The following is a 27132-nucleotide window of genomic DNA, read 5'->3' as shown; positions in this document are numbered from 1 at the left end:
TTCAACTATTTGCCAGGTCAAAAATGTTTCTATATAACACGCTGCGCATTAAATAATTATTATAAAAGATTGCAAAACAACCCAAAAACCTGTCATTTGAATATGTAATCTCCAAAATTATACTTGTACACAAATATTAGTATGATTATGCGAGGTTTCCTAAAAAGAATTTACTCCTTCTCATGCCTTTACAAAAATATTCAGACGTAATTCGACGAATGTATAACGTTTTTAGCTCAAAAGGTTTTAGTAAATGAGGTTATATTATACAAATGAAGTACATTGAAATATGTCCCCAAAACCTGATTAGGAGTAATGAGACATGCATGTAGTTCTATAATGTATTAAACAATTTTTATATTTAAAACACTGATGTTTACCTACTCAATATTTATGAATTTCTTTTATAATTTTTTTTTTATTCTCTCTTAATTTTTAAAGTCTGTTATGTTTCGAAATTTCTGGAAACAGTATATTAAACGATCAAAGTGTTATTTCAAAAGATGTAATTGTATTGCAATATGCGATAGCTTTAAGTGTTCCTGTAATATTGATTTGTTTTTCTAGAAAACGATCACTCATTTTTTTATTATTGCTGACAATAAAATAATAATACAATACAAAATAATACACTTGATTCAAGACACATAAATACACTAAAGAAAACGACAAAGGAAAGAAACATTTCTCATATTAAATAGGCGAGCTTATCGCTTATAAGCTATCTCAATCAGACAACCTTAGATGTAGGAGTAAAGAATATAATCCAATACCTACAAAAATCAGCGAAATTACGTAGGCAACGTAATTTTCAAGCAACCATCTGGCGGTATCTTTCAACACACTGTTTGTGTCTGGAGATAGGAGACAGGAGAGTGAAACATCTCATTCCCATGGGAATTCCTTTATACCAAGTGGGCGAAGCGGGGCGAAGCGAAGCGAAGCGGGCGAAAAGCTATAAGTTAGTGATAGCACGGTTCACAAATCAAATAGCTCACAGTGACTTCACTGGTTTTATAATGTGTGACAGCCGAAATGTATGAAACTGTAAAACTGACCAGTAGAGAAGTTAGGTACGGATAACAAGATTGACAGTTACAATTACGTTTGACAAAGATTATAGAAACGCTACAAACTGTCATTTCTACTAAGAGCTGTTACGGAGCGTAATCTCACTAATATTATAAATGCAAAAGTTTGTAAGGATGTGTGTGTGTTTCTTGCTCTTTCACGCAAAAACTGCTGAACCGATTGCAATGAAATTTGGTACGTAGATAGCTGGACAACTGGAATAATATATAGGCAACTTTTTATCCCCATATTCCTACGGGATACGGACTTACGCGGGTGAAACCGCGGGGCGCAGCTAATAGGTATTAATATACATTAACGAACTGTTGGTGATTATTACTACAACATGACTACGGCATGTTTTTATAGAAACGGTTGGCACTTACGTTGTGGCATATTTAACTGTCCGTAGGTAAAACGATCCGTTTTTTTTTACTATCGCGTAGGTAGCGAGTCCGGTGCTTAGAAGTGGCGTTATACGTCATATTTTGCCTACCACCGACAGTCAACGTTCCACTAAAACCAGCGTCACACTTGACAAATTGGTATGCCATTTCTGAACTCGTTAGACCGATCCATTATTGTGTGATTGATTAGACATTCATTGCTCATAAACATTTGCTATCATCGCATCAGTTGATTGGAAATACATGTCGATTATCTATACACTTTGTATGCGATGCTTTGTTTTATAGAAACGCAACGATTTTTACATAACTGCACATGTTTAAAATTGTTCTTCCTATTGTAGTATTTTTCTATGGTTATTTTTAATCACTCACGCTATAATAAACGAAACAAAATGATGTAGCACTTAATTAAAAGAACTGTAATCTATCGGCGAGAAAAAATTACATTTCATATGAATTATGTATGATTAATGAACTTAGGGCGTTCAAACATACCAACACACAACCTCTTTAGCTTTATATATTACTAGAAGCGCGCCGCGGTTTCACCCGTGCAAGTCCGTATCCCGTAGGAATATCGGGATAAAAATTGGCCTATGTGTTATTTCAGTTGTTCAGCTGTCTACGTACAAATTTCATTGCAATCGGTTCAGTAGGTTTTGCGTGAAAGAGCAACAAACACACACACACATCCTTACAATCTTTCGTATTTATAATATGAGTAGGATTATTAACCCACAATTAAGGCGAATATTATCACAGATATTATTGTGTTGTTTTTATGGTGTAATTGTTATGGTTTCTTCTAGACTCCATTCCTATAGTTATTTATGAAGACTTCAACAAGGTGGAGGTTCTTAATTAGACTGTAGTTATTAGGTTTGTTACACAACTTCCGACGTGTTTTTCCCTAGAATGTCATCTAGTGCGGCTAATTTGAAAACAATTAAGTTTGTAAACTTTAAGTAGAATTAAACGTTCATTTTGATGTTTTTATAACTCAATCGTGGAAATGATTTTGATTGAGAGATGGATGAATCTTGTTTAAACCGTATATAAACAATTTAAACGTACGAAATAACCTATATAACTGCGTATTCAAACATTTGCTAATGTGTCAATACTGGCCTGAAAATGTAATCGAACGTAGCTTCAATCATGAACGCTTTATAAATTATCGTCCTTCATATACATGTGTCTACGTATGAGAAAAGTATGAGAAAAATAGTATCACAGGAATTCGTATTTCAATAATAAATGATAGATTACATCAGGCTCCAATCTATCAAGACTTACTTTGTGTATGGGATGTTTATATGGCTTTGTGGCGGTATAATAAAATATACTTAAGGGCATTTTTGAAAGGTTATATATTACTACAATGTTCGGGGAAAATAATTGCAAGTAGGAAAAGCTAATTAATCAAAATTTATCGATTACAAAACCTCGAGTAGTTAAAATGTTTCAATAGAGTCAGGTAAACATAATCCGTTAAACCAATATTAATGTTAATAGACTCAATATTGAATGTATATTAAAATGAAAGTTTGTACTCTTTGCAAACATTTTGAATAGATTGGGAAATTTAAACTATTGAAGGGAATGTAATGTGATTTATTATTATTAAACGCAAGTATCAACATTCTAGAAATCTCGAAGAATATTCTAGAAGATGCTGTTGATTGACATTATTGTGGTGAGGTAATCGATATTTGACATTGTCATTCTGGCATATTATTAAAAACAATCTTAGTATAATGTATCCTGACGGTTTAAATACTTTGCACTGATTTATTTACCTTTGACAGATAAAGATAAAATGAAAAATATGGTCGTAGCTTCTATCTTAATTTATTGTTTCAAAAATATACAAGTATTTTATCTTAGCATGTTTTGATTAATGATTTATTTTGTAATATAAAGATGATCGGATCAAGGTTTGATTTTGTATGCCAATAAAATGTGGCGTTATAAAACTAAATATACAACTGAAATGTATTTTGTAACAAGTTATTAAAGACAAATGATTCTTCTCATGGGCGCTGAAGATGGCTGAGAGATCTATAAACATTAAGTCTAGACATCTGTTTACCTGAACTACTGAACGCTTAGTTTTAACGTCATCTATAAATAGGAGAAATTAATGTACAATTTATAATTTGCTAGCTTTGCCGCCCACGGATTCGCCAGCGTAGTCAAAGGGAATTACTAGTTTTACCGCCCGCGTTGTCAAAGGAAATTTCCATGAGAATGAGATGTTTTACAGACAAAAGTAGCCTATGTTAATATCCCTTCTAAGTATCTTTAAATAGTAAAATCATATCATTAAATAGTACCGGTGCTTGAAATTAATGCCCACTATGTGGAAATGCAATTATAGATTTAAAGATGAAAAATAAACGTATTTTGTAGATACGGAAGTCCGTGAATATAAATGGCGCATTATTAAGTCTAATGTAATGAGGGTAACGATATCATATCCTCAAACAAACGCGTATTTTACATTTGTAATGTTAATTACTTAGGAGGTGACATCTCTTATAAAACTCCCTCTCTCTCTCCCTCTCTTCCTTCGTGTTGTAAGTTCTTTTAAGCAGAAGGCAACGTTTCGCGGGGTTCTGTGACTTGGACTGAATGACGTTTTCTTGTGCTCATATAAATAATATTTTTAAATAATAGATTAAATACTCATTAAGAACATGTTTTTTGTAACAAATAGAATTCGCATTCTATTTTCTTCTAGTTTGTATTTTCATTCTATTTTCTTCTAGTTTCATTCTATTCTATTCTAGTTTGTAAGGATGTGTGTGTGTTACTCTTTCACCCAAAAGTTACGGAACCGATTGCAATTAAATTTGGTACGTAGATAAATGGACAACTGGAACAACATATAGGCAATCCCGATATTCCTACGGGATACGGCCTTACGCGGGTGAAACCGCGGGGCGCACCTAGTATTATTATAAAAACAAACACCTCATGGAAATTTTCCTTGACCGTAGGCGTAAACCTATTAATATTTCTCGAGACTATATGACACTATATGAAATTCGATAATAATATTGACAATGTGTTTATCTTCAGGCCCTGACGAAGCTGGCCAGATGAAATCTATGGCTCCCGCGTCCCGGGGCTGACAAGATGCTGCCTCCTGGTTTATTCATATTCTGCTCCCTGCTAACGAGCTCATTATGTGTTATAGCACCGCAAATACCAGGTGAGTGATTTATTTTCATTAAATTCTTAATAAAATCCTTCCTACTATCTTACTAATATTATAAATGCGAAAGTTTGTAAGAATGTGTGTGTGTTTGGTGCTCTTTCACGCAAAAACTACTGAACCAATTGCAATGAAATTTGATACGTAGATAGCTGGACAACTGGAGTAACATATAGGCCACTTTTATCCTGATATTCCTACGGGATACGGACTTACGCGGGTGAAACCGCGCAGCTAGTAGCACCTATATAATTAAAATCTAGACTACAAGAGTAATAATTTAATGCTTATACAAATTTCTGTTTACTTTATTCAAAGAGTGTCGATTGATTAGAGTCCTTTAGAGACAAGTCACAGTATATAGATAAATCTGAATACAGATCACTATCCCCCTTCACGTTTCATTTGTCACTACTCTTATATTAAATTCGTTGCAGTCGGTTTTGTAGAAAATAATTATTAGTCCGACATAACTACCACCGACTACGTAAGGATATAGGTAAATAGTTAATGCGGGGAGAACGCCTTTAAACTTTATGATCCGCTGTTTGACTTTCAAAGTGCAACCGTATAAATCAATAAATTTCATGATTTCGACATGCATTCACACTTCTAAAAATAAGTTGGAAGTAAGTCCGAACTTTGTTCAATACGTTTTGATCCGCGTCCAAAATGTTTCTGATAAAATATTGCTTGTTCTATTTCGCTATTGTTATTTTGTGTTTATTGCATGAACAGGGAACTAAAGACGTGATTGATGATAAGCTAATATTATCTTATAATATGTTTTACTTGTAACGTGGGACCAAATGGTTTATGTATAAAAATGTTAAAAAATGTCATTTGGGCTGACTGACTGACTGACTTAGTGATCTATCAACGCACAGCCCAAACCACTCGAGAAATCTGGCTGTAATTTGGCAAGCAGGTAGATGTTCATTTGACATTATCGTCATTATTGAAATCATAAGAGGCAAAAGAGTATTTTTACAAAAATGTATTAAAGAATTGATTGAAACAAAAAAAAAAAAATAATAAATTTCTTTTGTAATTTTAAGTTAATGGTAATAAGTATTAATTCTTCGTAGTTTTGACATTGTAAATTTCATATTCGATAAAGCAAAAACTCAATTAAATTACAAATTATTGAGAAAACATAATCAATTTAAACTTGAAGGCGAAATTGGCTTACATTTCTATGAAGTTTTGCTTTAAACATTTACGAGTATATTCTACAAGTGTCCTAAATACAAATGTAGTCGAATAAACGGTAGTTAACTCCAAGCATGTCTTGTATAAGGACACGTGTATCAAACAGCTTCCGTGTATCTAATTTGCGCTCTTTAAAGAATGTCTGCGAGACGTTGTAATAAAGAGAGCAATATCGCACTAACAGCAATTCGGGCAACAACTGAAATGGTAGCAGTTGTTTTGAATTTCTTCATCTGATAACGAGGTACGAATACTTTTATCTTTAACAAATATTCGGCTTCTATATGAGAGTATAGTAGCACATTTTACGAAGTAACTTTAAACATTTCGAATAAGGAGTTTTGTATGCGAGCGTTTTTATTTTTCAACTAGCTGCGCCTCGCGGTTTCACCCGCGTAAGTCTATATCCCGTAGGAATATCAGGATAAAAAGTTGCCTATATGTTATTCTAGTTGTTTAGATGTTTACGTACCAAATTTCATTGCAATTGGTTCAGTAGTTTTTGCGTGAAAGAGCAACAAACACACACACATCCTTACAAACCATTGCATTTATAATATTAGTAGGATTACATGTAGAAGCATAAATGAACTTTAAGCGTGTACAATTATGGTTTATTTTTGTATGACTCTTAAATGAATGGATTGAGACGATTGTTAGATTTTTATAGAATATAAATCAAGAGAAATAAATATTATATTTCGTTGTAGAAGTTTCTGTCAATTGATTCTTTACTATGATACTGAGTTAGTAAATGAATTTTATAAGTGTATCATTTCAACTTAAAGTGGCACTTAAAATAGCACTACTTTTAATTTAGTTGTGAATAAGAACTTGATGTCACTAGTACGATTATCAAAGTTTCCGTCGTAATAAATAATAATTTATATTCAGCTCTATTTAAGTATTTGATTAATGTATCAGCATTTTTTGGCGTTTTTTTTATAAATTTAATATATATTATTTGTGTACTTTTCTTCGGTAGTATAGTGGTCAGTTTCCGCGCCTGTCACGCGGGAGACCGGGGTTCGATGAGAGAGCCATGCCGGAGCCGGAGAGCCATGACCGCCTCCTCGGCACAGAGGTTAACGCGTGAGCGTAGAACCGAGGGGTCTTGGTTTAAATTCTCGGTGGGGACGCACAAAAAAAAATCTCTCGGTCTGGCAGGACAGAGAAGGCTGATCACCTACTTGTCCGTAAAGAAAATCGATCAGTGTAACAGATGTACATCATCTGCCCCATACCCCACTATGGGACACGGGACTTCACATTTGTGTACTTTAAAGATTCTATCGATAACATTACAATTAATGTCTGTCTATATAAATTGTCAGCGTTTCGAACATATCATCGAAACGCGAAGTATCCAACCAGCCTAACAGTTGACAGCAAATTCCTTAAATGCTCTTTTCTTAATATTAGTTGGTATCGCTATTCTCATTTTCCTTGCGAGTGTCGTTTGTTACAATTCCAGTTTGAAAGTCTCCAATTTGGTTTGGTAAAGTTGTGACATTGTATATTTACTGCTGGTTTAATATTGCGAAGGGTTTTGGAAATCTTTTTCTCTCTGCGTTATACAAACGGCAAACAAGTCTGTAACATTTAATGAAATTCTTGTATTGTTTTGTTTGTTGATGTTTAATACGACTCGAGTTTAATATGGATGTACGAGGAATATCAATGTTAGTTTCTGGTTGACGCTTGTTTACTTGCTCTTGACTAGGTGTTTTAAAAAAATCGGTGGAGTACGAAACGGACTTGCGACGATAAGGGTTTCGTACAAATTTCAATTTCGTACAAAACCGTTGCTTAGCCACGTTATTTTATCGTTTGCTGTAAAGGAAAAAAAAATCTTTTAGAATGCTAACGCGAACAGAAGAGGAGAAATTTGCTTTGTCGTGATATACTCGCTCCTCATACTGCACTTATAGTATTATGATCTGGATCTGTAGTATCTGCATTACCAACGAATAACCGGTTATTAGGTAGGCATGAGGTCGATGTGTTGAATGACTGATAGGAGCTCTTAAAGGTTACTAAGTTTCTGCCCCCGTTTACACCCGTGCAGTCAAAGAAAACCCCCATTAGAATGAAATGCTTCACCACCTATATCATAATTTAGTCTCCCAACTGTTTCCAGCCATAAATCATGTCATAAAATCGCTCTATCGCGACGTGAAAGAAAGACAAAGTAATAAGCACACTCAAGGCATTATATGGATAGTAAGGAATTTTAATTATTGTTCCAGACTTCAAAACCGGTGACAGTAAGATCATCAACGGGCCGTTCTGGCACGAGGTGTTCACTGAGATATACGAGGATCCAGAGGAAGAGGTGTCCACGACGACGTCCGAGCCGCTGCCCTTCTTCGAAGATGACGCTTCCACGAATAACGTGACTGCGCAATTGGGTAGCCGCGTGCATCTGCATTGCAGAGTTCATGACTTGGGGGAGAAGACGGTTGGTGGTATAATTATTATCACCATCATTTATCGGAATAATGAAAGTCACAATTATTGTCAAAGTCCTATGCGAAGTTCATGCCCATACTCACATCCATAGCTACACATATATATACCCACACCTATCCACCCAAATATACCCACATCTATACATACAAATATACCCACACCTATACACCCAAATATTGGGTATATTTGGGTGTATAGGCGTACACACATACCCATTCTCACATTCGTTATCATCGTCACCATCAGCCTATGTATATGTTCCCACTGCTGAGACACGAGCCTCCTATGAGGGTTCAGGCCATAATCCACCACGCTAGCCAAGTGCGGGTTGGCAGGTGTCACATGTCGTTGAGCTTTTTGATCCTCGGACAAACCGGTTTCCTCACGATGTTTTCCTTCACCGTTTCGAGCAGCGGTGATGTTATCAACATGTGCAGATAAATTGAAAAATCAATTTATTTCCTGCACGCTCGCCCGGTCTCGAACCCCGACTTATCGATTTTGAGGTCCGAGGTTCTCACCACTGAGCCACCACTGCTTTTTTTTATTCGTTCTCATACCTATACATATTATGCCCATGATATAACTATAACCATAACCATGTCCGGTGTGACACGATATCATTATTTGTGCGTTATTAGTGAATGTATCACTAAGTTTTTACAATAACATTTACTAATATTGTGTCTCACTGCTATCGTTAAAACTGTTTGTAAACAAATAATTCAAACTAACATCGGCTATTGTGGAGTGAAGAACATTATCCAATACTATTAATATTATCGAAAATAATGTTATCTTCTGGCAAATAAAGTATTTTGTGCTCTAGCCACGTAACCGACCTTCATCATCATCAAACCATATTGACTGCACACAGGGACACTGGCCTACTGTAAGGGTTCAGGCTAAAATCCATTTTTTGTTTGCTACGAATCAATTACATATTATGATGTGTATAGATGCATATTTATTTCATAATCAAAGTGATCCTATAAAATTAATACCAACAAGAAACCACACACAAAATGCAAATCAATGCTGCAATCAGCTTTTCTATTTCCATGTTGCCGATAGAACAACATTCCAGTAAACTTCGTAATAAAACTTCGATTCAAAAAAAAACCTTTCCAACCGTTTAAAGTAGTCTCTAATCACAGCTATATTAAAGCAATTGCGGCGCCTACTTCACGGGGTCTTTTTCTCTACCCGCACTCTCATAACGTATATATGCCTCAACGATATGACTGCAATCTTGGGAAACCGCCCGTGTGGTTAAATGTTCGGTTTAATCTGCGGTGAACTCAATGCAGCGACTATCAGTTTTATCACCACGAAGTGTGGCTGAAGACTGTTTCATGTCTATAATTGTATCTTATACCTTTAAACGAGCAATTCTTGTATGTATATATATATATATATATATATCACACAGTCGGTCGTCGTCGTTAGTTATGTTACACGAGGCTGCTTAAATAAAAACCGATGATTTTACTAGCTATTATCGGAGAAAGATGGTTTTAATCCTCGAAAATTAAGAGAATATCTATACGGATTTTGATCACCTGATGATGATAAATATTTTTAAATTTAATAACAGTTAAAACAGCTTATTTCTAAGAAAATTGTATACCATCATTTTTATAGGAACAGGGGGTTTACCTTAGTCTCATCTTAATTTTTATAAATGCGTAAGTGGCACTGAACCTCGAGAGTTTTTTTTGCAAAAAAAAATAATGCAGATGGCATTATATTTATATTCTATACATAGGTATATAGGTAAGTAGATATAGGTGTTAACCTATATCTGTTTCTTTTCGACACTAATACTGCTTATAGACGTCATGGAAACCCCCCTCGTCTAGTAAAAAAACAAAACAAATATTTTTCAAATGTATATGAATGGCAGAGAAATAGAAGCGAGTTGCACGAAAGGCGAAATCTGCGAACTACATCTCCACCACAAAGGCTTGTTATGGATCTTATAGACTATGCAATCTGTGAAATCAAATATTCTATGAAACTACACGTCACTGCATCTGTGACGTTATGGATAGCTTATCTTAAGATGCAGATTCGGTCTTTGCAATGTTAAAATATCTATTAAGCGATCGTTTCATATAGAAGAGATAACGATAATTTAAAAAAAAAGCAATGACATTTTTATTCCATTGTATTTATAGTTGTCCATGTAGAATACATGTATCAGCATTCAGCAAGGAACGTGATTGAATAGATCTATTTTATCAATTATTATGATATAATATTCAAAAAGAGCACAAATAAAAAGAAATCTTTGTTGCCTCTTTAGTGTAGGGTGTATAGGGAGATGAATTAAAGTTTCGAGCCAAATAAAATTATCATATTTTCTCTAAATTATAAAACAGATTCACTACACTAATTATATACTACTGATACGTGGGTTGGTACAATTGGGAGACAATTGGAGGCGACGCTAATGCGATGTCCGACGCGACCGAAAATGCTGCGTCAGCACATCACCTTCACCTCCAAAAAAGCTAAAGGCATCACAAGCTGACTAATTATTCCTTCTTTATTATTATGTAATACGCTTTTATAAACTTCGTCTATGTCTGTATGACTTCCTAAGACACGATTTTGATTACATTTAAACAGATTTAATTCCAACTTTCTACACTTATGAAGCATCGGTGCAATACAATAATTTCATGAGTTTATCTAAATATCCTGCTAAGAATCGCCACGATTAAATAATTCCCTAAAGTATACTCCGTATAAGTGCAAAAGAGACAGTTTACGCGATATATCATGTTTACTGATATCTTTAAACTATGTATATTTTATTAACATTAAATACTATGGAGACTCGATACGGGAGGTCTAAGAAAAATAAATCGTTAGTAAAACAAAGCTGAAACAAGATCTAAAACCGGCAATATTAGTCTTTGAAATTTCTTTCATATTTCTAATCGCTAAAATCGCATTGCATGGTGTCTTAGCGGAAGCGAGCTCGCTTTGATGTTGGTCAGAAGCCAACTAAATACCCCTAAAGATGTTTATTACTTAATACATCAAGCGGTGTCCACATGTATACAGAAGAATAGTCGCTTCGTACAATGGTATCTGGACTGGAGCCAATGTGCTATGCGATGTTTATGGTGTAACTGGATGAAACCACTGCTGTGATATTTTGTAAAGCCAGTTATGATGATAAATGTTCGTTTTAATTTAGTGTTTGTTGGGTATTGAGTTTTTGGAATGATGTATAGCTTGTTTATTCATACGTATGACCGTGATAATATGCTACGGATTGGTAAATTTCTTTATTCGAAATGTTAAAAGTATGTACACCATTTTAGCTACTACTTAAGTATTGATTGTTTTTTATAAGTTATAAATTTTACAATATCACAATTTATATTATAATCATAAATCATCCTAATTATCTAAACAAATTTCGTTATTTCTTTATTGTATTTAATTTAAGCCCGTTATCCTTTGGAACGTGTTTTTAAAGTTAGAAATAGATGTAACTAACAAGGGATAAAATATATAAACAACATGTGTAAGACAGATAGGTGTCCACCACCTACTGTCCTACCGTCCTCTCTATGAGCTACTAAATACCTGTTTGTCACAGTTCTATATCTTCTTAACTCTTCATTCTATCTAGATATCCTGAGTACGCAAGAAGACATACACCTTCTGTTCTTCTCGGCCTTTATTAACACACGAAAAAGCGTTATAACGAAACTAAACGTCCTCTCTATGAGCTACTAAACACCAGTGTGTCACAGTTCTATATCTTCTTAACTCTTCATTCTATCCAGATATCCTGGGTACGTCGGAAAGGGGAGGACCTCCACCTCCTGTCCTTCGGCCGGCACACATACTCCGCGGACTCACGGTACTCCCTCGCGTTCGAGCAGCCGAATGATTGGCGCCTGCTCATTCAGTATGTGAGTGAACGGGACGAAGGATATTACGAGTGTCAGATATCGACGCACCCGCCGCTCGTTCGACGTGTGCATTTGAGCGTTGTTGGTATGTATATTTTATCTATATAACTAAATGTATTATACATCTCTAAGGTCTAACTGATATCTATCAATAGATGATCAATAGATGATCAATAGATGAACAATAGATGATCTATCAACGCACAGCCCAAATCACTGGACGGATCTTGCTGTAATTTGGCATGCAAATAGATGTTGTGACGTAGGAATCCGCTTAGAAAGAATTTTCCCCAATGGGATAAAAAGGGGATGGAAGTTTGTACCATGAAAATTTATAAAGAACACATTTATTACATGTATTTGTGTATTAGTTTGATAGCTAACTACAAAACTAACTTTACAGTATATCTTTACATACTTATAACATAAAACTATATAATTTGTTTAACTTGTTTGAAGGCGCTAGTCTCAGGAACTACTCGGCCGACTCCATATGCTATATTATATGCAAATCTTAATTTACACAAAAAAAACCACAGGTCCGAGCGTCAATGGCTTGGTAACCAGATAAAAGACTATGTGCTAATATAGATAATAATATGATAATAATAAATTCTATTTGACTTATTTGGATTTAGAAATAATCTATTTACGATTAGCTTTTATACGTATTACTCATTTTCGTATATACAATATAATTACAATAAGAATAAAATAATTTTATTAGGTTCACCACATTTAAAACAACAAACACAGAATATGTATATTACAGAATATTACACACTAACACATTTATTATAATCTCGAAGACATCGAATAATGTAAAAATACATTAATCCCACATAAATTTAATTAACACATTTAATAATATCAGTGTATCATAACATCAAGAACCACCTGAAAATAAATTTTAAAAGATATTATTACAACCACATACGAGGCAATTAGAGTAATTACTAATTTGCACTTAGGACGTCATGCAGGTAATTTTGTTAAAGACTTCAGCTTTATTACGCTGAGAGACATTCCACTACATTCCGCGGGCTGTATTATAAATGTATTATAAAACCTGTTCTATAAGACTTTTCTATCGATATATCGTGAAGAAGATTTCTAAACTAAAGAGATAATATCTCTTCTCATTATAAATGCGAAAGTACCTCTATCTGTGTGTCTTTTCTTAACGCCTAAACTACTGAACCCATTTGGATGCAATTTCATACATAGATAGTTAAGAACCTGAGAAAGACGCAACACAATATAATAGTTTTCATACCGGCGAACCCACGGGGACACCTCCGTGCGGAGAACGCTCCGGGACGAGAAGTTTGTTAATAGTGTTACATTGAAAATGATAAAACGACTTCTTTTGGAGAATACATTAAAATTAATAAACATATTTCTTGTTAAATTGAACTAAAAACTAAAAAAAAAACAGCATTCATTAACAATGTGACATTCTAGTTCCGAATTTAAATTGAAGTCCAATTGATAAGTGCTTTTGCCTTAGTTCATTAAAAAATTACAGATTATGTAACCTTTTATTTCTACATTATTATTTCGGAATTACAGAAACAACTAAAAACCTGTGTAAATATAAATAAACTACATAAAATTACTAAAACAGGTAAATTATTTTAAGTGTGTAGGTTATAGAACATTTCATTATTGATAACAGATAATGCAAATCTGTTTATGGTAGTTATGAAGTAATGAAAATTTGGACTGAATTCGCGAGTCGTTAATGGCTTTACGGGTCATAAATGAAGCATGCATTATTGGTATTTTACTGCTCTGCAGATCTTAATGATGTTAAAATAAGATTAAACAAATAGGTACTTAAATATTAGTGTATTATTTAGCATTAGTGTTTTCTTTTATTTGAGTTTACATGAGTTTTATATATTTAAAAAATATTTTAAACTCCATTTATTTATTATATTATTTAACCCGACATTTCTAACACTACAGCGAGTGTCATATGCTCGCCCAATAACTGAACTCGACCAACGTCGGGTTAGTTCATTTAAGGTTTTTAATAAATCGCATTTAAAATCCGTGAAAAAGGTTTAATTTCTAATTTTTTTTTTTTATTTCTATCTATTAAATGATCCACAAAGTTTGCTCCGAGAAGAATAAGTTTTTTGAGAATCTTTTAGCACAATGTAATAAAAATCACTAAAAAGTATACAAATAAAAAACACATTCAGGTCTGTTGTCTGTCTCTTTCACTCTTACGTTATAAACAACACATAATGGTTGTCAAAAACTCATGAAAAACAATTAGTTTCATATAAACATAAAAATTCCCTTACCAAGATACACAGCAATTATATGCACTATGCTTATCCCATTTACGAGTCGTAAACGGGGTTATACAACATTTTATGACTTTTACTGGCCAGTAACATCACCCTGTATAAGCTGTGGCTTCATATAACATTTTTACGACATCCCAAAAAAGTGTTATATTTTCACCATCCTTACGAACTCATACAGACATATCATTATGTACGTAACGCTTTTTTAAAATATCCAATGTAAAAAAGTAAAAAAACCTTTTTGGTTAACGAAATTTTGGTTCTAGCAACTTTTAAAGTGTTCCCTTGTTCATAATTGAACTAAATATTAACTAAGGTTAAATGAAAAATGTACAACTTTTTACCCATTTGGTGGAAAATCTCTTCGATTTAAAGACTACTAGCTGTGACCCGCGGTTGAAATCGCGTAAGTCCGTATCCCGTAGGAATATCGGTATAAAAAGTGCCTATGTGTTATTTCAGTTGTCCAGCTATCTACGAAGCAAAATAGTATTAATTATTATTCACCAATAGATGTCAGGAAAAAAAAAAAAAGAATAAAACACGAATATGACATTTTCTAAAAAAAATTCCTAGCTAGATCGATTTATCACCCCCGAAACCCCCTATATACTAAATTTCATGAAAATCGTTGGAGCCAATTCCGAGATTCCAATTATATATATACAAGAATTGCTCGTTTAAAGGTATAAGATATAAAGCGAATTCACGTATGATTTAATAATAAAACTACAGTGTCACTAGATTTGTGTACTAATACACGTGTTTAAAGGAAATTTCCGTGGGAATGAGATATCTCGCCGCGGTAAAAAGTAGCCTTACTTCTGTCACACAATCCGTTTTGACGTGAAAGAAAGACAAAGAAACACACTTTTGCATTTATTATATTAGTTGTTCTTTTTCTAAAAACTGGGATAAAAACATTTAAAAATTTGACCTTATGTTACTTACATGGCATTTTTCTATAAATAGAATATACTTTATTTATCCTCAAAAACCCTATTATTTGTATCTACTCCCTAAAGTTTATAAAAAAAAAACTGCTGCGTCAAAACTTTTACCTTTTGATATATAGGAAATACCCGAGTAGTGTAGGTTATATACGTACCACGGGAGAAGCCGGAGTAACAGCTACTTTAATTTATATAAATAAAGACTTACAAGTCCTATATTTCCTCAACAAATACTTGCATTTGAATATGCTTGATTTATTATCCTGCTAATCCTTCCTACTATCCTACTAAAATTATAAATGCGAAAGTTTGTAAGGATGTGTGTGTGTTTGTTGCTCTTTCACGCAAAAACTACTGAACCGATTGCAATGAAATTTGGTACGTAGACAGCTGAACAACTGGAGTAACATAAAGGCAACATTTTATCCCGATATTCCTACGTTATACAGATTTACGCGGGTGAAACCGCGGGGCGCAGCTAGTTTGCTATAAGTAAACTTCCAACATAACACATTACGTAGATTTAGCTTTCCCTGCCCATTTGTGATGGCCACTATAAGCTGTTAAGCCAATGATTTTGAAATAGGGTTTTCGTATTGATTTTCGTTTATCCTCTACCCGTTCATCGGAAGTGTAAAATTTTTTGATAGCATTTTAAGGATTTAGATATGATTGTCACATTTGAAGCGGATTATTGAAAAACGGCGCTATAAAATCGAATGATGTTTTTCACCGTCGGCAGTGTTAATAGTTTCAAAACTTTGTAGGACAGATTTAGTTTACAGGTTAAAGCTGGTTTTTTGTGTCACGCTGACGTTAGCGTGACAGCTGATACGTTTGAATGTGTGTGAAGCGTTTTAAAATTATGTTTAGGTATCAGCGAGTGCGGAGAGAGGTGCCAATCAGCCTTATATTATGTTTCTGTTGTTTGGTGATGTTCTCGAATATAGAAAAATAAAATTGTATCTATCTATCTATCTACCTAACCTATGTTGGAAATGTGAAACACCCGAAAGCGAATGAAATTATGCGGTGAATTTATTACAAGCAGGCGAAGTCGCAGATCTCTATCTAGCATTATATATAAAAAAATAACTTGGTTCTTACTTGAAAATCTCAAAACGTCTGCATCATTGGAGCTCAAATTTAACACAATGAACACCCTGTATAATAATGTTTTTCATTTATATATTTACTTCATTCAATGTCAAACTTGTTACAGTAAAAGTAGCAGAGTAAAGCTTGTATTTATATAAACATACACCAAAATGCAGATTAAACCAAGATTCTGAGTACAGGTTGTTTATGTCTGTTGTAGCACATTGAGCTATTAATAGTGGAGATCGCTTTGAGGCAGTTGCGTAGAACTGATTAGGAATATATACAGGGTGTGATCATCAAGGGCAAATTTTTATTTCAAAATTTAAGTTAAGAAAAATAGAAGTCTTCACTTTAATGCTTAACACATCGTAATGTATGTAAATTACTCCTAAACTACTCATCCGATTTTAATGATATTTGCTCATCGTGTGTAGTCTGATCCAACTTACAAGACTTAGTGCTGTTAAATATTTTTCTCTTTTAAACGCGTATTTTAAAATAACGTTACTCGTTTTCGTTTTTTTAATAACCGATAAGCTGTATACTCATAATCTGAAATTATTCCAGGAACGTAAAATTGTATACAGAGTGATTTTTTCGTAATTTCCTTGAAAGATCCATTTGTAAGATATAACGCACTAGCAAACCCGGCGAACTCAGTTTCGCCACCAGATGGCTTCGTTTTTCCCGCTTTTCTGTTGAAATTTTTCCGGAATTTTCTTTGCTATAAACCTCACGACGCCCAAGACCTTTCCAACGAATGCAAAACCGTGGAAATCGGTTCGTGCGTTCTGGAGTTATAGCGTCAGGAAGGAAAACCCGACTTATTTTTATATAGTAGATTAAAAATTTTTAAGCGTTATTCAATCAAAAACGTCAAAGCCCGACCATGCCAGTCGTATGTCTTTTAATGTCATTTGCAATAATACATATACATTAATTTAAAATTCACTTTATTTCAAGTTGTTATTAAGTTCTTTTCATTATTTTTTCGCTTATATATCATATTCGCTTATATCGTAAATAATAAAAATACTCGATATGCAGTAAAATACTTGATCATTTAATCTTCATAATTCTAATATGAATTTCGTTTCTCATTATCAACTTAATCAACACTTAAAAACGATAAAATAAAAAAAAACAACGCGGTCGTTGGCTTATGGTACACGGAAAAACTTGATTGAGCTTATGTTTCATCTTTCTTTCAACTTATGTAATAAATATGAATAAATAAGAAAAATCTTTATTCGATTCACATTTATCACTTGACTATTTAGCTGCAAGAAAACGATAAACACTCAATAAACGTCAGCCCTGCCATCAACAACTGAACAAATATCCGGGAAAGTTCAATAAAAACTGTCACCCGGATTAAAGTTAACCGGCTCTCAACTGTCCCGGATCAATTGGAACTCATGGACACCCGAATGTAATCCGAGTTGTGTCTTTAATTAGGCATTTATGTCTCTGAGATAAGCTTTTAAGCCTAGCCTAACATTTGTCTATGTGTGCTAGTAAAATTCTGATTTCATCAAATGATAGGTTTTGATATAAGGATTCGGTTTCGGGGCTTTATTGTGATTACACGGTCTGGATTAACTTTGTGGTTGATTGGGACTCGTCCGAGAATGTATAAATTTGTATTCACTATACTTGTATTATAATATGGTTCGATATATATAATTTATTAACCTTTAAATGCGCTTACTCGTCTATTGAAATAAATTAAGTTGAAGAAAGAAGTTCTTATTTAAAATTAAACATTTTGTTTCTTTTATTTGTTCAACAGACTACAAAAATAAGGAGTTCCATGAGATTTTTTTTTTGTGTTTGCCCCCATCAATTTTTACAGAGTGTAGGTACTGATTTTAAGGATTCTTTTTTATTTGAAATCTGGTGTCTCCCTTAAACTGGTCCGTTGTTGTGCTTGTGACAATGTGACGGGAGCTCGGTTTTTAGTTAAAAATAATTAATTATTTTATTTAAGTGACAAACTAACAACCTTAGGTGACAATCTGTATTTCTATTCAAAAAACTACTACTAGCTAATTTAACTATAAGTGACTAAGCTAAAAATATTTTATTGCAGCAAACCTAATTACATCTATTTTTTTTAGGAAAATTTAATTCAACAATCCCGGCAGTTCGTTTTCAAATTAATACGCACATTTTTTATACAACACGAAATATCAATCAGAATATATGGTTCGAATTTAAATTAAAAACAAAATATTTTCAGTGCTACGTCATAAGTTTATCTATATAATTTTCCATACAATACCCGTCTGCACGTCGAATATTGACGTCTCACACACAATAGCGTACGTGTAAAGCGAAATAGAATGTATTACCATTTTCTTTCGTAAAATATTTCTTTAAAAGGATCCATCCCCACACGTATTTCGCGAGAGACAGACGTGACTTCAATTTAATGCAGTTTCTAGTTCGTCCCCCATTCCTCTCTTCGGTGCAAACGAATGCAGTTAATGGTACGGAGTGATCAGTAATGAAATTATAAAATTCAATCCTCATAATATTGGTAGGTCACAAAAACTAAAAAACACGGATATAATACACGTGTGTGTGTGTTTTTACGTGTTTTCTTTCTTTCTTTCTTTCTATCAGATAAGACAGAGAATAACGTTGTGAGATACTGGTGTCTGAAATAGACTATAGTGTGTAAGACTTACGATTCAAAGGGTATGCTTCAAGACTTGGAGAATTTATTTGCGACTTTTTGACATTGCCACTCCTAATAGGTGAAGGAAAAATTCCTTGGGATGAATGATAATTATACTGTATGCATTCGCATGGTAGATTATGGTCCAAGCTCTGTTACACCCGATATCAATGAGAAATCCTTAACTAAAAGTAGTAATCCTTAAATAGATTGTTTGAACAATCCGTTTTCTGAGAAAAGCTCGTTTATAACGAATCGAAGTATTGTTTTTGTATTGGCATTCATTTTGGGCGATAGACAGATGTTACTATGTAGATTGTAGGTGGATAATAAATTGTCTATTTTATGGCAATGATTTATTATTTGAAAAGGTAAACTTAATATGCGACTTATAAGAGGAATAATTTCCATTGTTATATACTTATGTTATTGCCCAGGTTTGCGGACAACATTGACAAATATTGTACTAAAATTAGTTAAAATATATAAGTAGACAAACAGAAACAACATTACTTTAGAATTTTAGAGTCATTAGAACATCCATATGGAATAGCACCGATTCTATTGAAAAACATTTATTGTACAGAAATAAACGCCTATGTTTAAAGAAAGTACAAATCTTTATTAACTTTCACGCGAAAACAGCTCATATTATCTGAATAAAATTTGGCACAGAGATAAATTAGAGTCCACATTTCAACATAGGCTACTATTTACCCTAGCAATTTAATACAGCCAGTCAATTATAAACTAACCATCTCACGTACATACATACTTTATAACTCCCATGACAGTGATATAAGTTTCGTGAAAACCTTGCAATGTTAAAACCCATTAATTCTTCTTCAACAGTTCCAAAAGTGGAGATCATAGATGAACGTGGTCGGCCTCTGCAGGACAAGTTCTACAAGGAAGGCTCCATTATAGAACTGCGATGCATCGTCAGTGAGGTGCCTCAGCCAGCGAGACAGGTCAACTGGAAACATGGGGGAAGATTGCTAAACTATGACACGAAGAGAGGGGGGGTTAGGTAAGCGAAGTTGATATTTTCTTGGAATATTATGATGGATACATATCAAATTTCTTGAAAAGCCATTTTTCTGACCATTTGTAATACGTAGAAATAGAATATCTTAAATATGTCGAGACACAGCTTCAATACAAGGAGAAATTGCCAAACGCGAACACAAAACGGAAACCCTGTTCCGATAATTGTTTGAAATTTGAGTTACGAATTGCAAAATACTCGACTCGACTTGGAGGGAATTACTTGTATCCTTCTCTTATAATACGGCGAGTTGTTCAATCATTGTGAATAATTATTTATTGCTTCCTAAACAAGGTGTCAAAGCTTATTTAGAATTCCGCGCTGGAGAATTGGAAATTGTTCGAATAACAGGAACTCATTAGCATCATTTCGTCAATTGTTGTATTTATTTATTATCTCAATACACGTGTTATTTCTTGAGCTACTTTTTATGTCGAAGCAAGCAACTGACCTTTTGGACCACCACCACCCATGAACTTTTTAATGAAGAAAAGGATTGTCTACGAGATCACAGGAATGGATTGGGACGGGAGAGTATAAGGATATAGACCTCTGGCTTCCCTGCTCATCGTGCGAAACATAGTAGAATCGACAAGCCAATATCATCTTCGGAAAATGCCAATTACAACTTGGGAGTGTGTGGTGTCTTTCCCAGTGCGATCTGATCCAATACATGCTGAGGCACGCAAGACCCCATCTAGTGGCATATATAATCCGCGTGGATACCCATTTTATGCCGGATTCTGAAAGAATATTCGATTTACTATTTGGTTTATTGGTCTATTTTACGATCTGGGTTTAGGGTTACATTATTTCTTATCTGTGAAAGTATAAAAAATCTCGATCCGTCACGACTAGAAATGGTTTTTCTTGGTCGTAATAGAAACTTTTATTTTAGTAAAACTCAAATTTAACCGCCATTCTTTTGTCTTTAGGAAGCATTTGGATTTTGTTACATAGAAATTATTTAGCTAAGTAGTAAGTATGAACATAATAATCATGGTTATTTAAAATTAAGCAATAAACAAGACACCGGCTATCGAATAAAAAAGGATCATCAAATTCGGTTCACCCAGTCGAAGGTTCTGCGTTATCAAATCCTAAAATATTCAGTCGAATTAAGAATCACCTCTGTTCTAAGGTCGATCGAAAATTATGTTTTTTCTAATTCATGTTCATCATCATCAGCTCATATATGTTCCCACTGCTGGGACACAGGCCTCCTATGAGGGTTCAGGCCTTAATCCACCACGCTGGCCAAGTGCGGGTTGGCAGATGTCTCATGTCGTCGAACTTTTAATTCTCCGACATGCCGGTTTCCTTCTTTCATATAACTGGTGTTATATTGGCTTCAATTCTTTTGTTTTCATACACATTTATTCAGTTATTTCGTATATTGCGGTTCAATGTATTTAATTCAAATAATACAATACTGATGTTTAAATTCGCCGACGCCATTTTGTTCGTTGTCTTGTATAGAATAAAATGAAGTAGAATAAACTTATTTCAGAAGCTAACTTTCTCACAGTTGTACGAATATATAACGTTTAACATTTTAAAACGATGACTCTGTGTTTGTGAAATAGCATTTTCAAGAAACTTAGTCATCCGAAATTCTCGGAGAAAATACGAAATTGTCTTAGTAATGTCTTGGAAAAACTTCTCTATATTTATATTTAACATAAAATGTTACAACCAGATTGTAAAAACAATGGTTTTTCTGTTTACATGTTATAAAAGTTGCTTGCTTATGACATAGAATGTGTTACGGCGTTGTGGAAGTTAGTATAAAGATGTTGACTGTATATCCTACTTCTATTTCTACGTAATTATAAGAACTACAATATGAAATGAGGGCAAAGAAATATTTGCAAATTCTTTTGAGGTTTTTGAAAGGTTTCTTAAACAAACTTACTTTTAATTACGTCCGATGATTAAATACAGACAGAGGGTTTCCTCACTTGTCCCAGTCTATTCCTTCATTTCCTAGAATCCTTTCCTCATCCATTACCGTTGTAAGGTGGGAAAATGATGGGTGGTGGTAACCGCTTACCATTTGGTGCACCATCAGCTCGGTTGCCTGTACCTGGGTTACCGTGACGTCTTAAAGCCGTAATAATTCCAATGTGGGAAAAAGACAGAGCTATATACGTTGCCTATCGCCGTCATATAATAGTAACAGAAGTCTTAAATTATAGTTTTTGTGTAATAATACTAGTTTAAATAGTATAGATGAAAGGTGAAGGAGACTATTCCTTGCAACTCAAGGAATTCTAATGTGGGGAAAAGTACGTTGCGTATTTTTATAACAATTAAGATTTTTTATTTTTGCATTTTGTATAACTTTCCCACACTGTTATTAATACTACTTTGAGATATGAAATGGATAACTGTGGGTACAGTTGTTATTATCAGATTTGAAGCTCAGTGCGAACAAAGTCGTGAACAATAACTAGTATATTATATTAGCTAAATTTATCTCAGCCAACATAAATTAATTTTCAGTTTAGATAATATAAAGGACGGGAAGGGTTAGATGAAGCATGTCTTCTTCCGATAACATGTTGCAAATGATGAGGTGATAATGGCCACAGTATAATGCTTTATTGGATAGGTTGCAATACATCCTATAAATAAGACTATGTGATATATTATAGGGTATTATTACGTATATTTTGATTACATCACTATATAGTATAAAACAAAGCCGCTTACTCTGTCCCTATGTCCCTATGTATGCTTAAATCTTTACAACTACGCAACGGATTTTGATGGAGTTTTTTTTTTATTGATAGAGTGATCCCAGAGAAAGTTTTATATGTAAACTACTCCGAATTTAACGCGTGCGAAGCCGCGGGCAAAAGCTCGCTTAGTTCGTACCGTTATTTTATGAACAAATCGTGTTTTAATTTCGTCAATCTCTTCTATTTAGTTTAAGTTATACTTATGTTATTTCTTTATGGAACTGCATTTGAAAGTTTTCTATTTTTAATGAAAAAACACCTAATTCACTTGTCCGACTTTATTTTGTGTTTTATTTTCATTCAATAAAGAATAAAATTAAAAAGAGATTAAATATGGATCTAATGATTGAACTGTTTTTCAAACGACTTTAAAAATGGTTCTCAATTTGAATGTATTTCTTTTGCGTGTTTCGCCTCAGAACTTTCGATAGGGTGAACCGATTTTGATGGTTGTTTATTTTATCGAAAGTTTGCCTTCCGTCCCATTTTAAATTTGATCTACATTTTAATAGGGCGGTTTCTATTGTGAAAAATAATCTTTTATAGATAAATTAAAGCTAACTTCAATTATAAAAGTAAACATACCTAAGTCATTAAATAAAGGATAGGAGCTAATTGGAAAGCGAAAAACAACAATACTCCGACATCTTTAATTAAGGTCAGAATAAATTTATTGTTTATTTACATCTTACAGTTAATTAGTGAGCACCCCCATTAATCTTGGCAGTTATATCAAATAAGGGTTGTTGATAACTCGTAAATTAAATCTGGCTCATTAACCGTAAAAACTCCATTGGGACAATTATATTTTTAAGTCAAGTTTGTGGTATAATAAATAGGGATATTAAAAGTTAAATTTGCTTTTTCAACGACGCATAATCGAAGGTGTGTTTGGTCGTGCTACTCGATTATTCTATGGGTTTTTGATGGATGGTTTGATAGGAAAATCGCGTCTTTCATTTCACATTTTGGAATCTGGAGTAATACCCCCTTTTTTATAGTGGAGAAATACCCACGGACCCCGGGGAAGAGGTCGTGGGTTAAGTCGGATTCCTACCGGCTAAAACCCTACTGTGTTCCGTCGAGCCGCACAAGTGAAGGGGCCACGGGTGCTTGTTAGAATTTCTCCGGAGTAATACCCCTCCACCAGTGCCGTCGGTGACATTTTTTGTTGAAAAGATTTATATAATTGTCAATTTCTAATAAACTAGCAAACCCAGCAAAATGTGCACACCGCGTTGCATTAAAATATTCGCTCCAATACCCAAGGAATGAACTTACAAAACAATTCGACTTTATAGTGTGGAAAATATTTTATTCAAATTTTCAACGGAAATGGTAGCGTGGATGCGGGGCACAAATAATATTCACATATCCGTATAATTAAATTCAAGTGGGGTTTATTCATTGTGTGAGTATTTTATAACTAGCTCTCCGCCCGCGAGTTTGCCCGGGGTTTGTCTAATACCTAGGATAAGTAAGATAGTCAAGGGTTTTCGGGGCATAGTTGTTCCCGTGGGAGTTCCGGGTAATAGTGTGTAAAATCCTTTATGCTTTCTTGAATCTCCAATTATCTTCATATCAGATTTTGCCTTCATGCGTGCTGCAGTTTAGGTGTGAAGAAGAGACAGACAGAACGACCAATACACAAACAGACAGAGTTACTTTCACATTTATGAATAATGAAAAATTAAATAGCGATATATTTAAAGAAGTTTATATTTGTTAGAAAGCATATATAAGTATCGTTTCACACGAAGTACAAAGACTATTAAGTGTAAACTTAAACCAATATCAATAAACTTAGCGTTCAACTTGTGAACACATGCGAAATCTTCATCCACGCCGGGCTAATCCCCCAATTACCAAATAAGAGCACTTAACACCCCGTAAATTTAGTCTTGATCATTAGCCGTGAAGGGTTAAACAGACATTGGGGACTTTTCATATTTATTCAATTTCTGCCTGCTAGGGTTTTACGTTGGGCCTCGTCTCTAGGCGATTGTAAAACATATTTATCGTTCATGTTTTAAGGTTTCAGCGTGTTGTTCAATGTGTGAAAATAATGGGACAATTACAGTAAATTATCATTGGTCTTCTATTAAAATGACTATTGAATACAGTATTGTATTTTTTGCGTGCGATAATCAGTACATATCCTAGGTTTTATCATGGAATTCCCACAGGAACCAAACAAGGCGAGGTTTAATTGGGCTTCGCGGGCGAAGCAACGGGTAAAGCTACTATATATGAAAATATGACTCTGTGACTTTGTTCATAACAAATGAGTAATGTTTAACTTTATACAACTTTTTTTTTAAATCTGCGACTACCCGCAATAACCGTTCTTTCCTTTCAGTGTGAAGACGGAAGCCACAGCGAACGGTGCCCTCTCCCGACTGTATATAGCTAACGCTAATAGGAACGATTCCGGAAATTACACATGCTCGCTCGCTGACGTCGCCGCGTCAGCTGTATCAGTCCATGTGTTGAGAGGTAACTATACAACCACTATTAATTTGTTTAATTTGTTGAGCAAGTTGACTAACATACCTATGTTTCAGCACCTGCTGGAAACTTATTTTTAATGAAATATCTTGAGTAAGAATAAAGCAATATGCATTAGGAACTCCATAAAACGAAGCGTTGCCAGAAAAACATTCACGGCAACACCTAAACGCGTTGATAGCAACTCCTCAGCATGTTGACAGTAACTCCTCAGTATGTTGACAGTAACTGCTCAACAAGTTGACAGCAACTGCTCAACATGCTGACAGCAACTGATTTACATATTGACAACAACTCATATTGATTCATTTGTCACTATACCAATGAAATGATATTGAAACATGAATAAAAACAGGGTTCAATATGTATTTTCATTCATACAACCCATTATCGCGGATAGTGCTAGATTAATCTTCAAAATTTACATTAAATTCGCTTTTAAAATTCCTAACATAAAAAAAGGTTTCATATCAAACAATAAATACTTTTTCTTATCCATATATCACAAGACTCAACAAAAAATAACAATAGCGTCTCCAACTAAATACCTTAAAAACATCATATCAATATATATTAAGAAGCAAATGGATAATCCCCCAAATATATTCCATCTCATATCGCAATAATCTAAGCAAATACGTAGCTAAAAGCGCTTCTGTGTCGCCAGCTAAACCGATTTTGGTGTATGTCCTATTATTCAAATCTTTGCAGGCGAGAACCCTCTAGCGATGCAACGCGGCGACGCGTCTATGTTACATCCATCGCTTGTTATGTTCGTTGCATTCGTCAGCTGACGTTTGTTGGGCGCGTAATGTACGCGCTGTGTATAAATAGTCGTAGCTAGCTCGTATCGATCGGAGTTCTTGGTGGATGCTTTTGGGTTTTGTAAGGTTTCGTTTGAGTTAATTTGTTTGATGTTAGGTTGCTTTTAAACGGGTTTTATGAAGACAATCATGTTTTTCGGGGAAAAATGTCTGGATCATAATACAATTTTGGGTTTTGATAAAAACAGTTTACATTATAATAAAATTCTTAAAGATTATTATGGATTCTGTAACTCAATCAGTTCTCTTTAATAATGATAATAATTTTGTACAAGATATATTATACTTTAACCAAAAATAAAATCTGATATTTCACAAGTCTTGAACAGGAAAAGTTTTTCACTTCCGTCCTCTGTTTACATGGCGTGAAAATTCTGCGGGCATTTGTTTATGAGTTACAGACTTCTTGTATGCTTGTAAATGAATAAGGACTTTTAAATGACCATTGGTATCTATATAAGAGATCGTATATTGCAGTACTGGGGCAATGTTAAAACTGAAGAAACTTTACCAATTTATTATAGTGCTAGCGGTTCACCCTGGCTTCGCTTGTTATGCATATAGACACTGTATATCACTCAGGGATCAATTACATATCCAGCGATATATCTGTGAACGAATTTTTAA

The 27132-nt window shown here is 34.1% G+C and overlaps 1 protein-coding gene across 1 annotated transcript; it reads left to right on the top strand.

The window, feature by feature from the left end:
- The first annotated feature begins 4564 nt into the window (after positions 1-4564).
- Positions 4565-26877, top strand: LOC119836767 (titin homolog). The gene is made up of 6 exons (XM_038362224.1): positions 4565-4698; positions 8163-8374; positions 12195-12408; positions 20234-20411; positions 25533-25669; positions 26393-26877. The coding sequence occupies exons 1-6, from the start codon at positions 4623-4625 to the stop codon at positions 26473-26475; spliced, it is 900 nt and encodes a 299-aa protein (XP_038218152.1). The 5' UTR covers positions 4565-4622; the 3' UTR covers positions 26476-26877.
- Positions 26878-27132: the final 255 nt, after the last annotated feature.

Source organism: Zerene cesonia, chromosome 25 (genome assembly GCF_012273895.1).
Source record: "Zerene cesonia ecotype Mississippi chromosome 25, Zerene_cesonia_1.1, whole genome shotgun sequence".
NCBI classification, from domain to species: domain Eukaryota; kingdom Metazoa; phylum Arthropoda; class Insecta; order Lepidoptera; family Pieridae; genus Zerene; species Zerene cesonia.
This window is presented reverse-complemented; position numbering and strand designations above follow the sequence as displayed.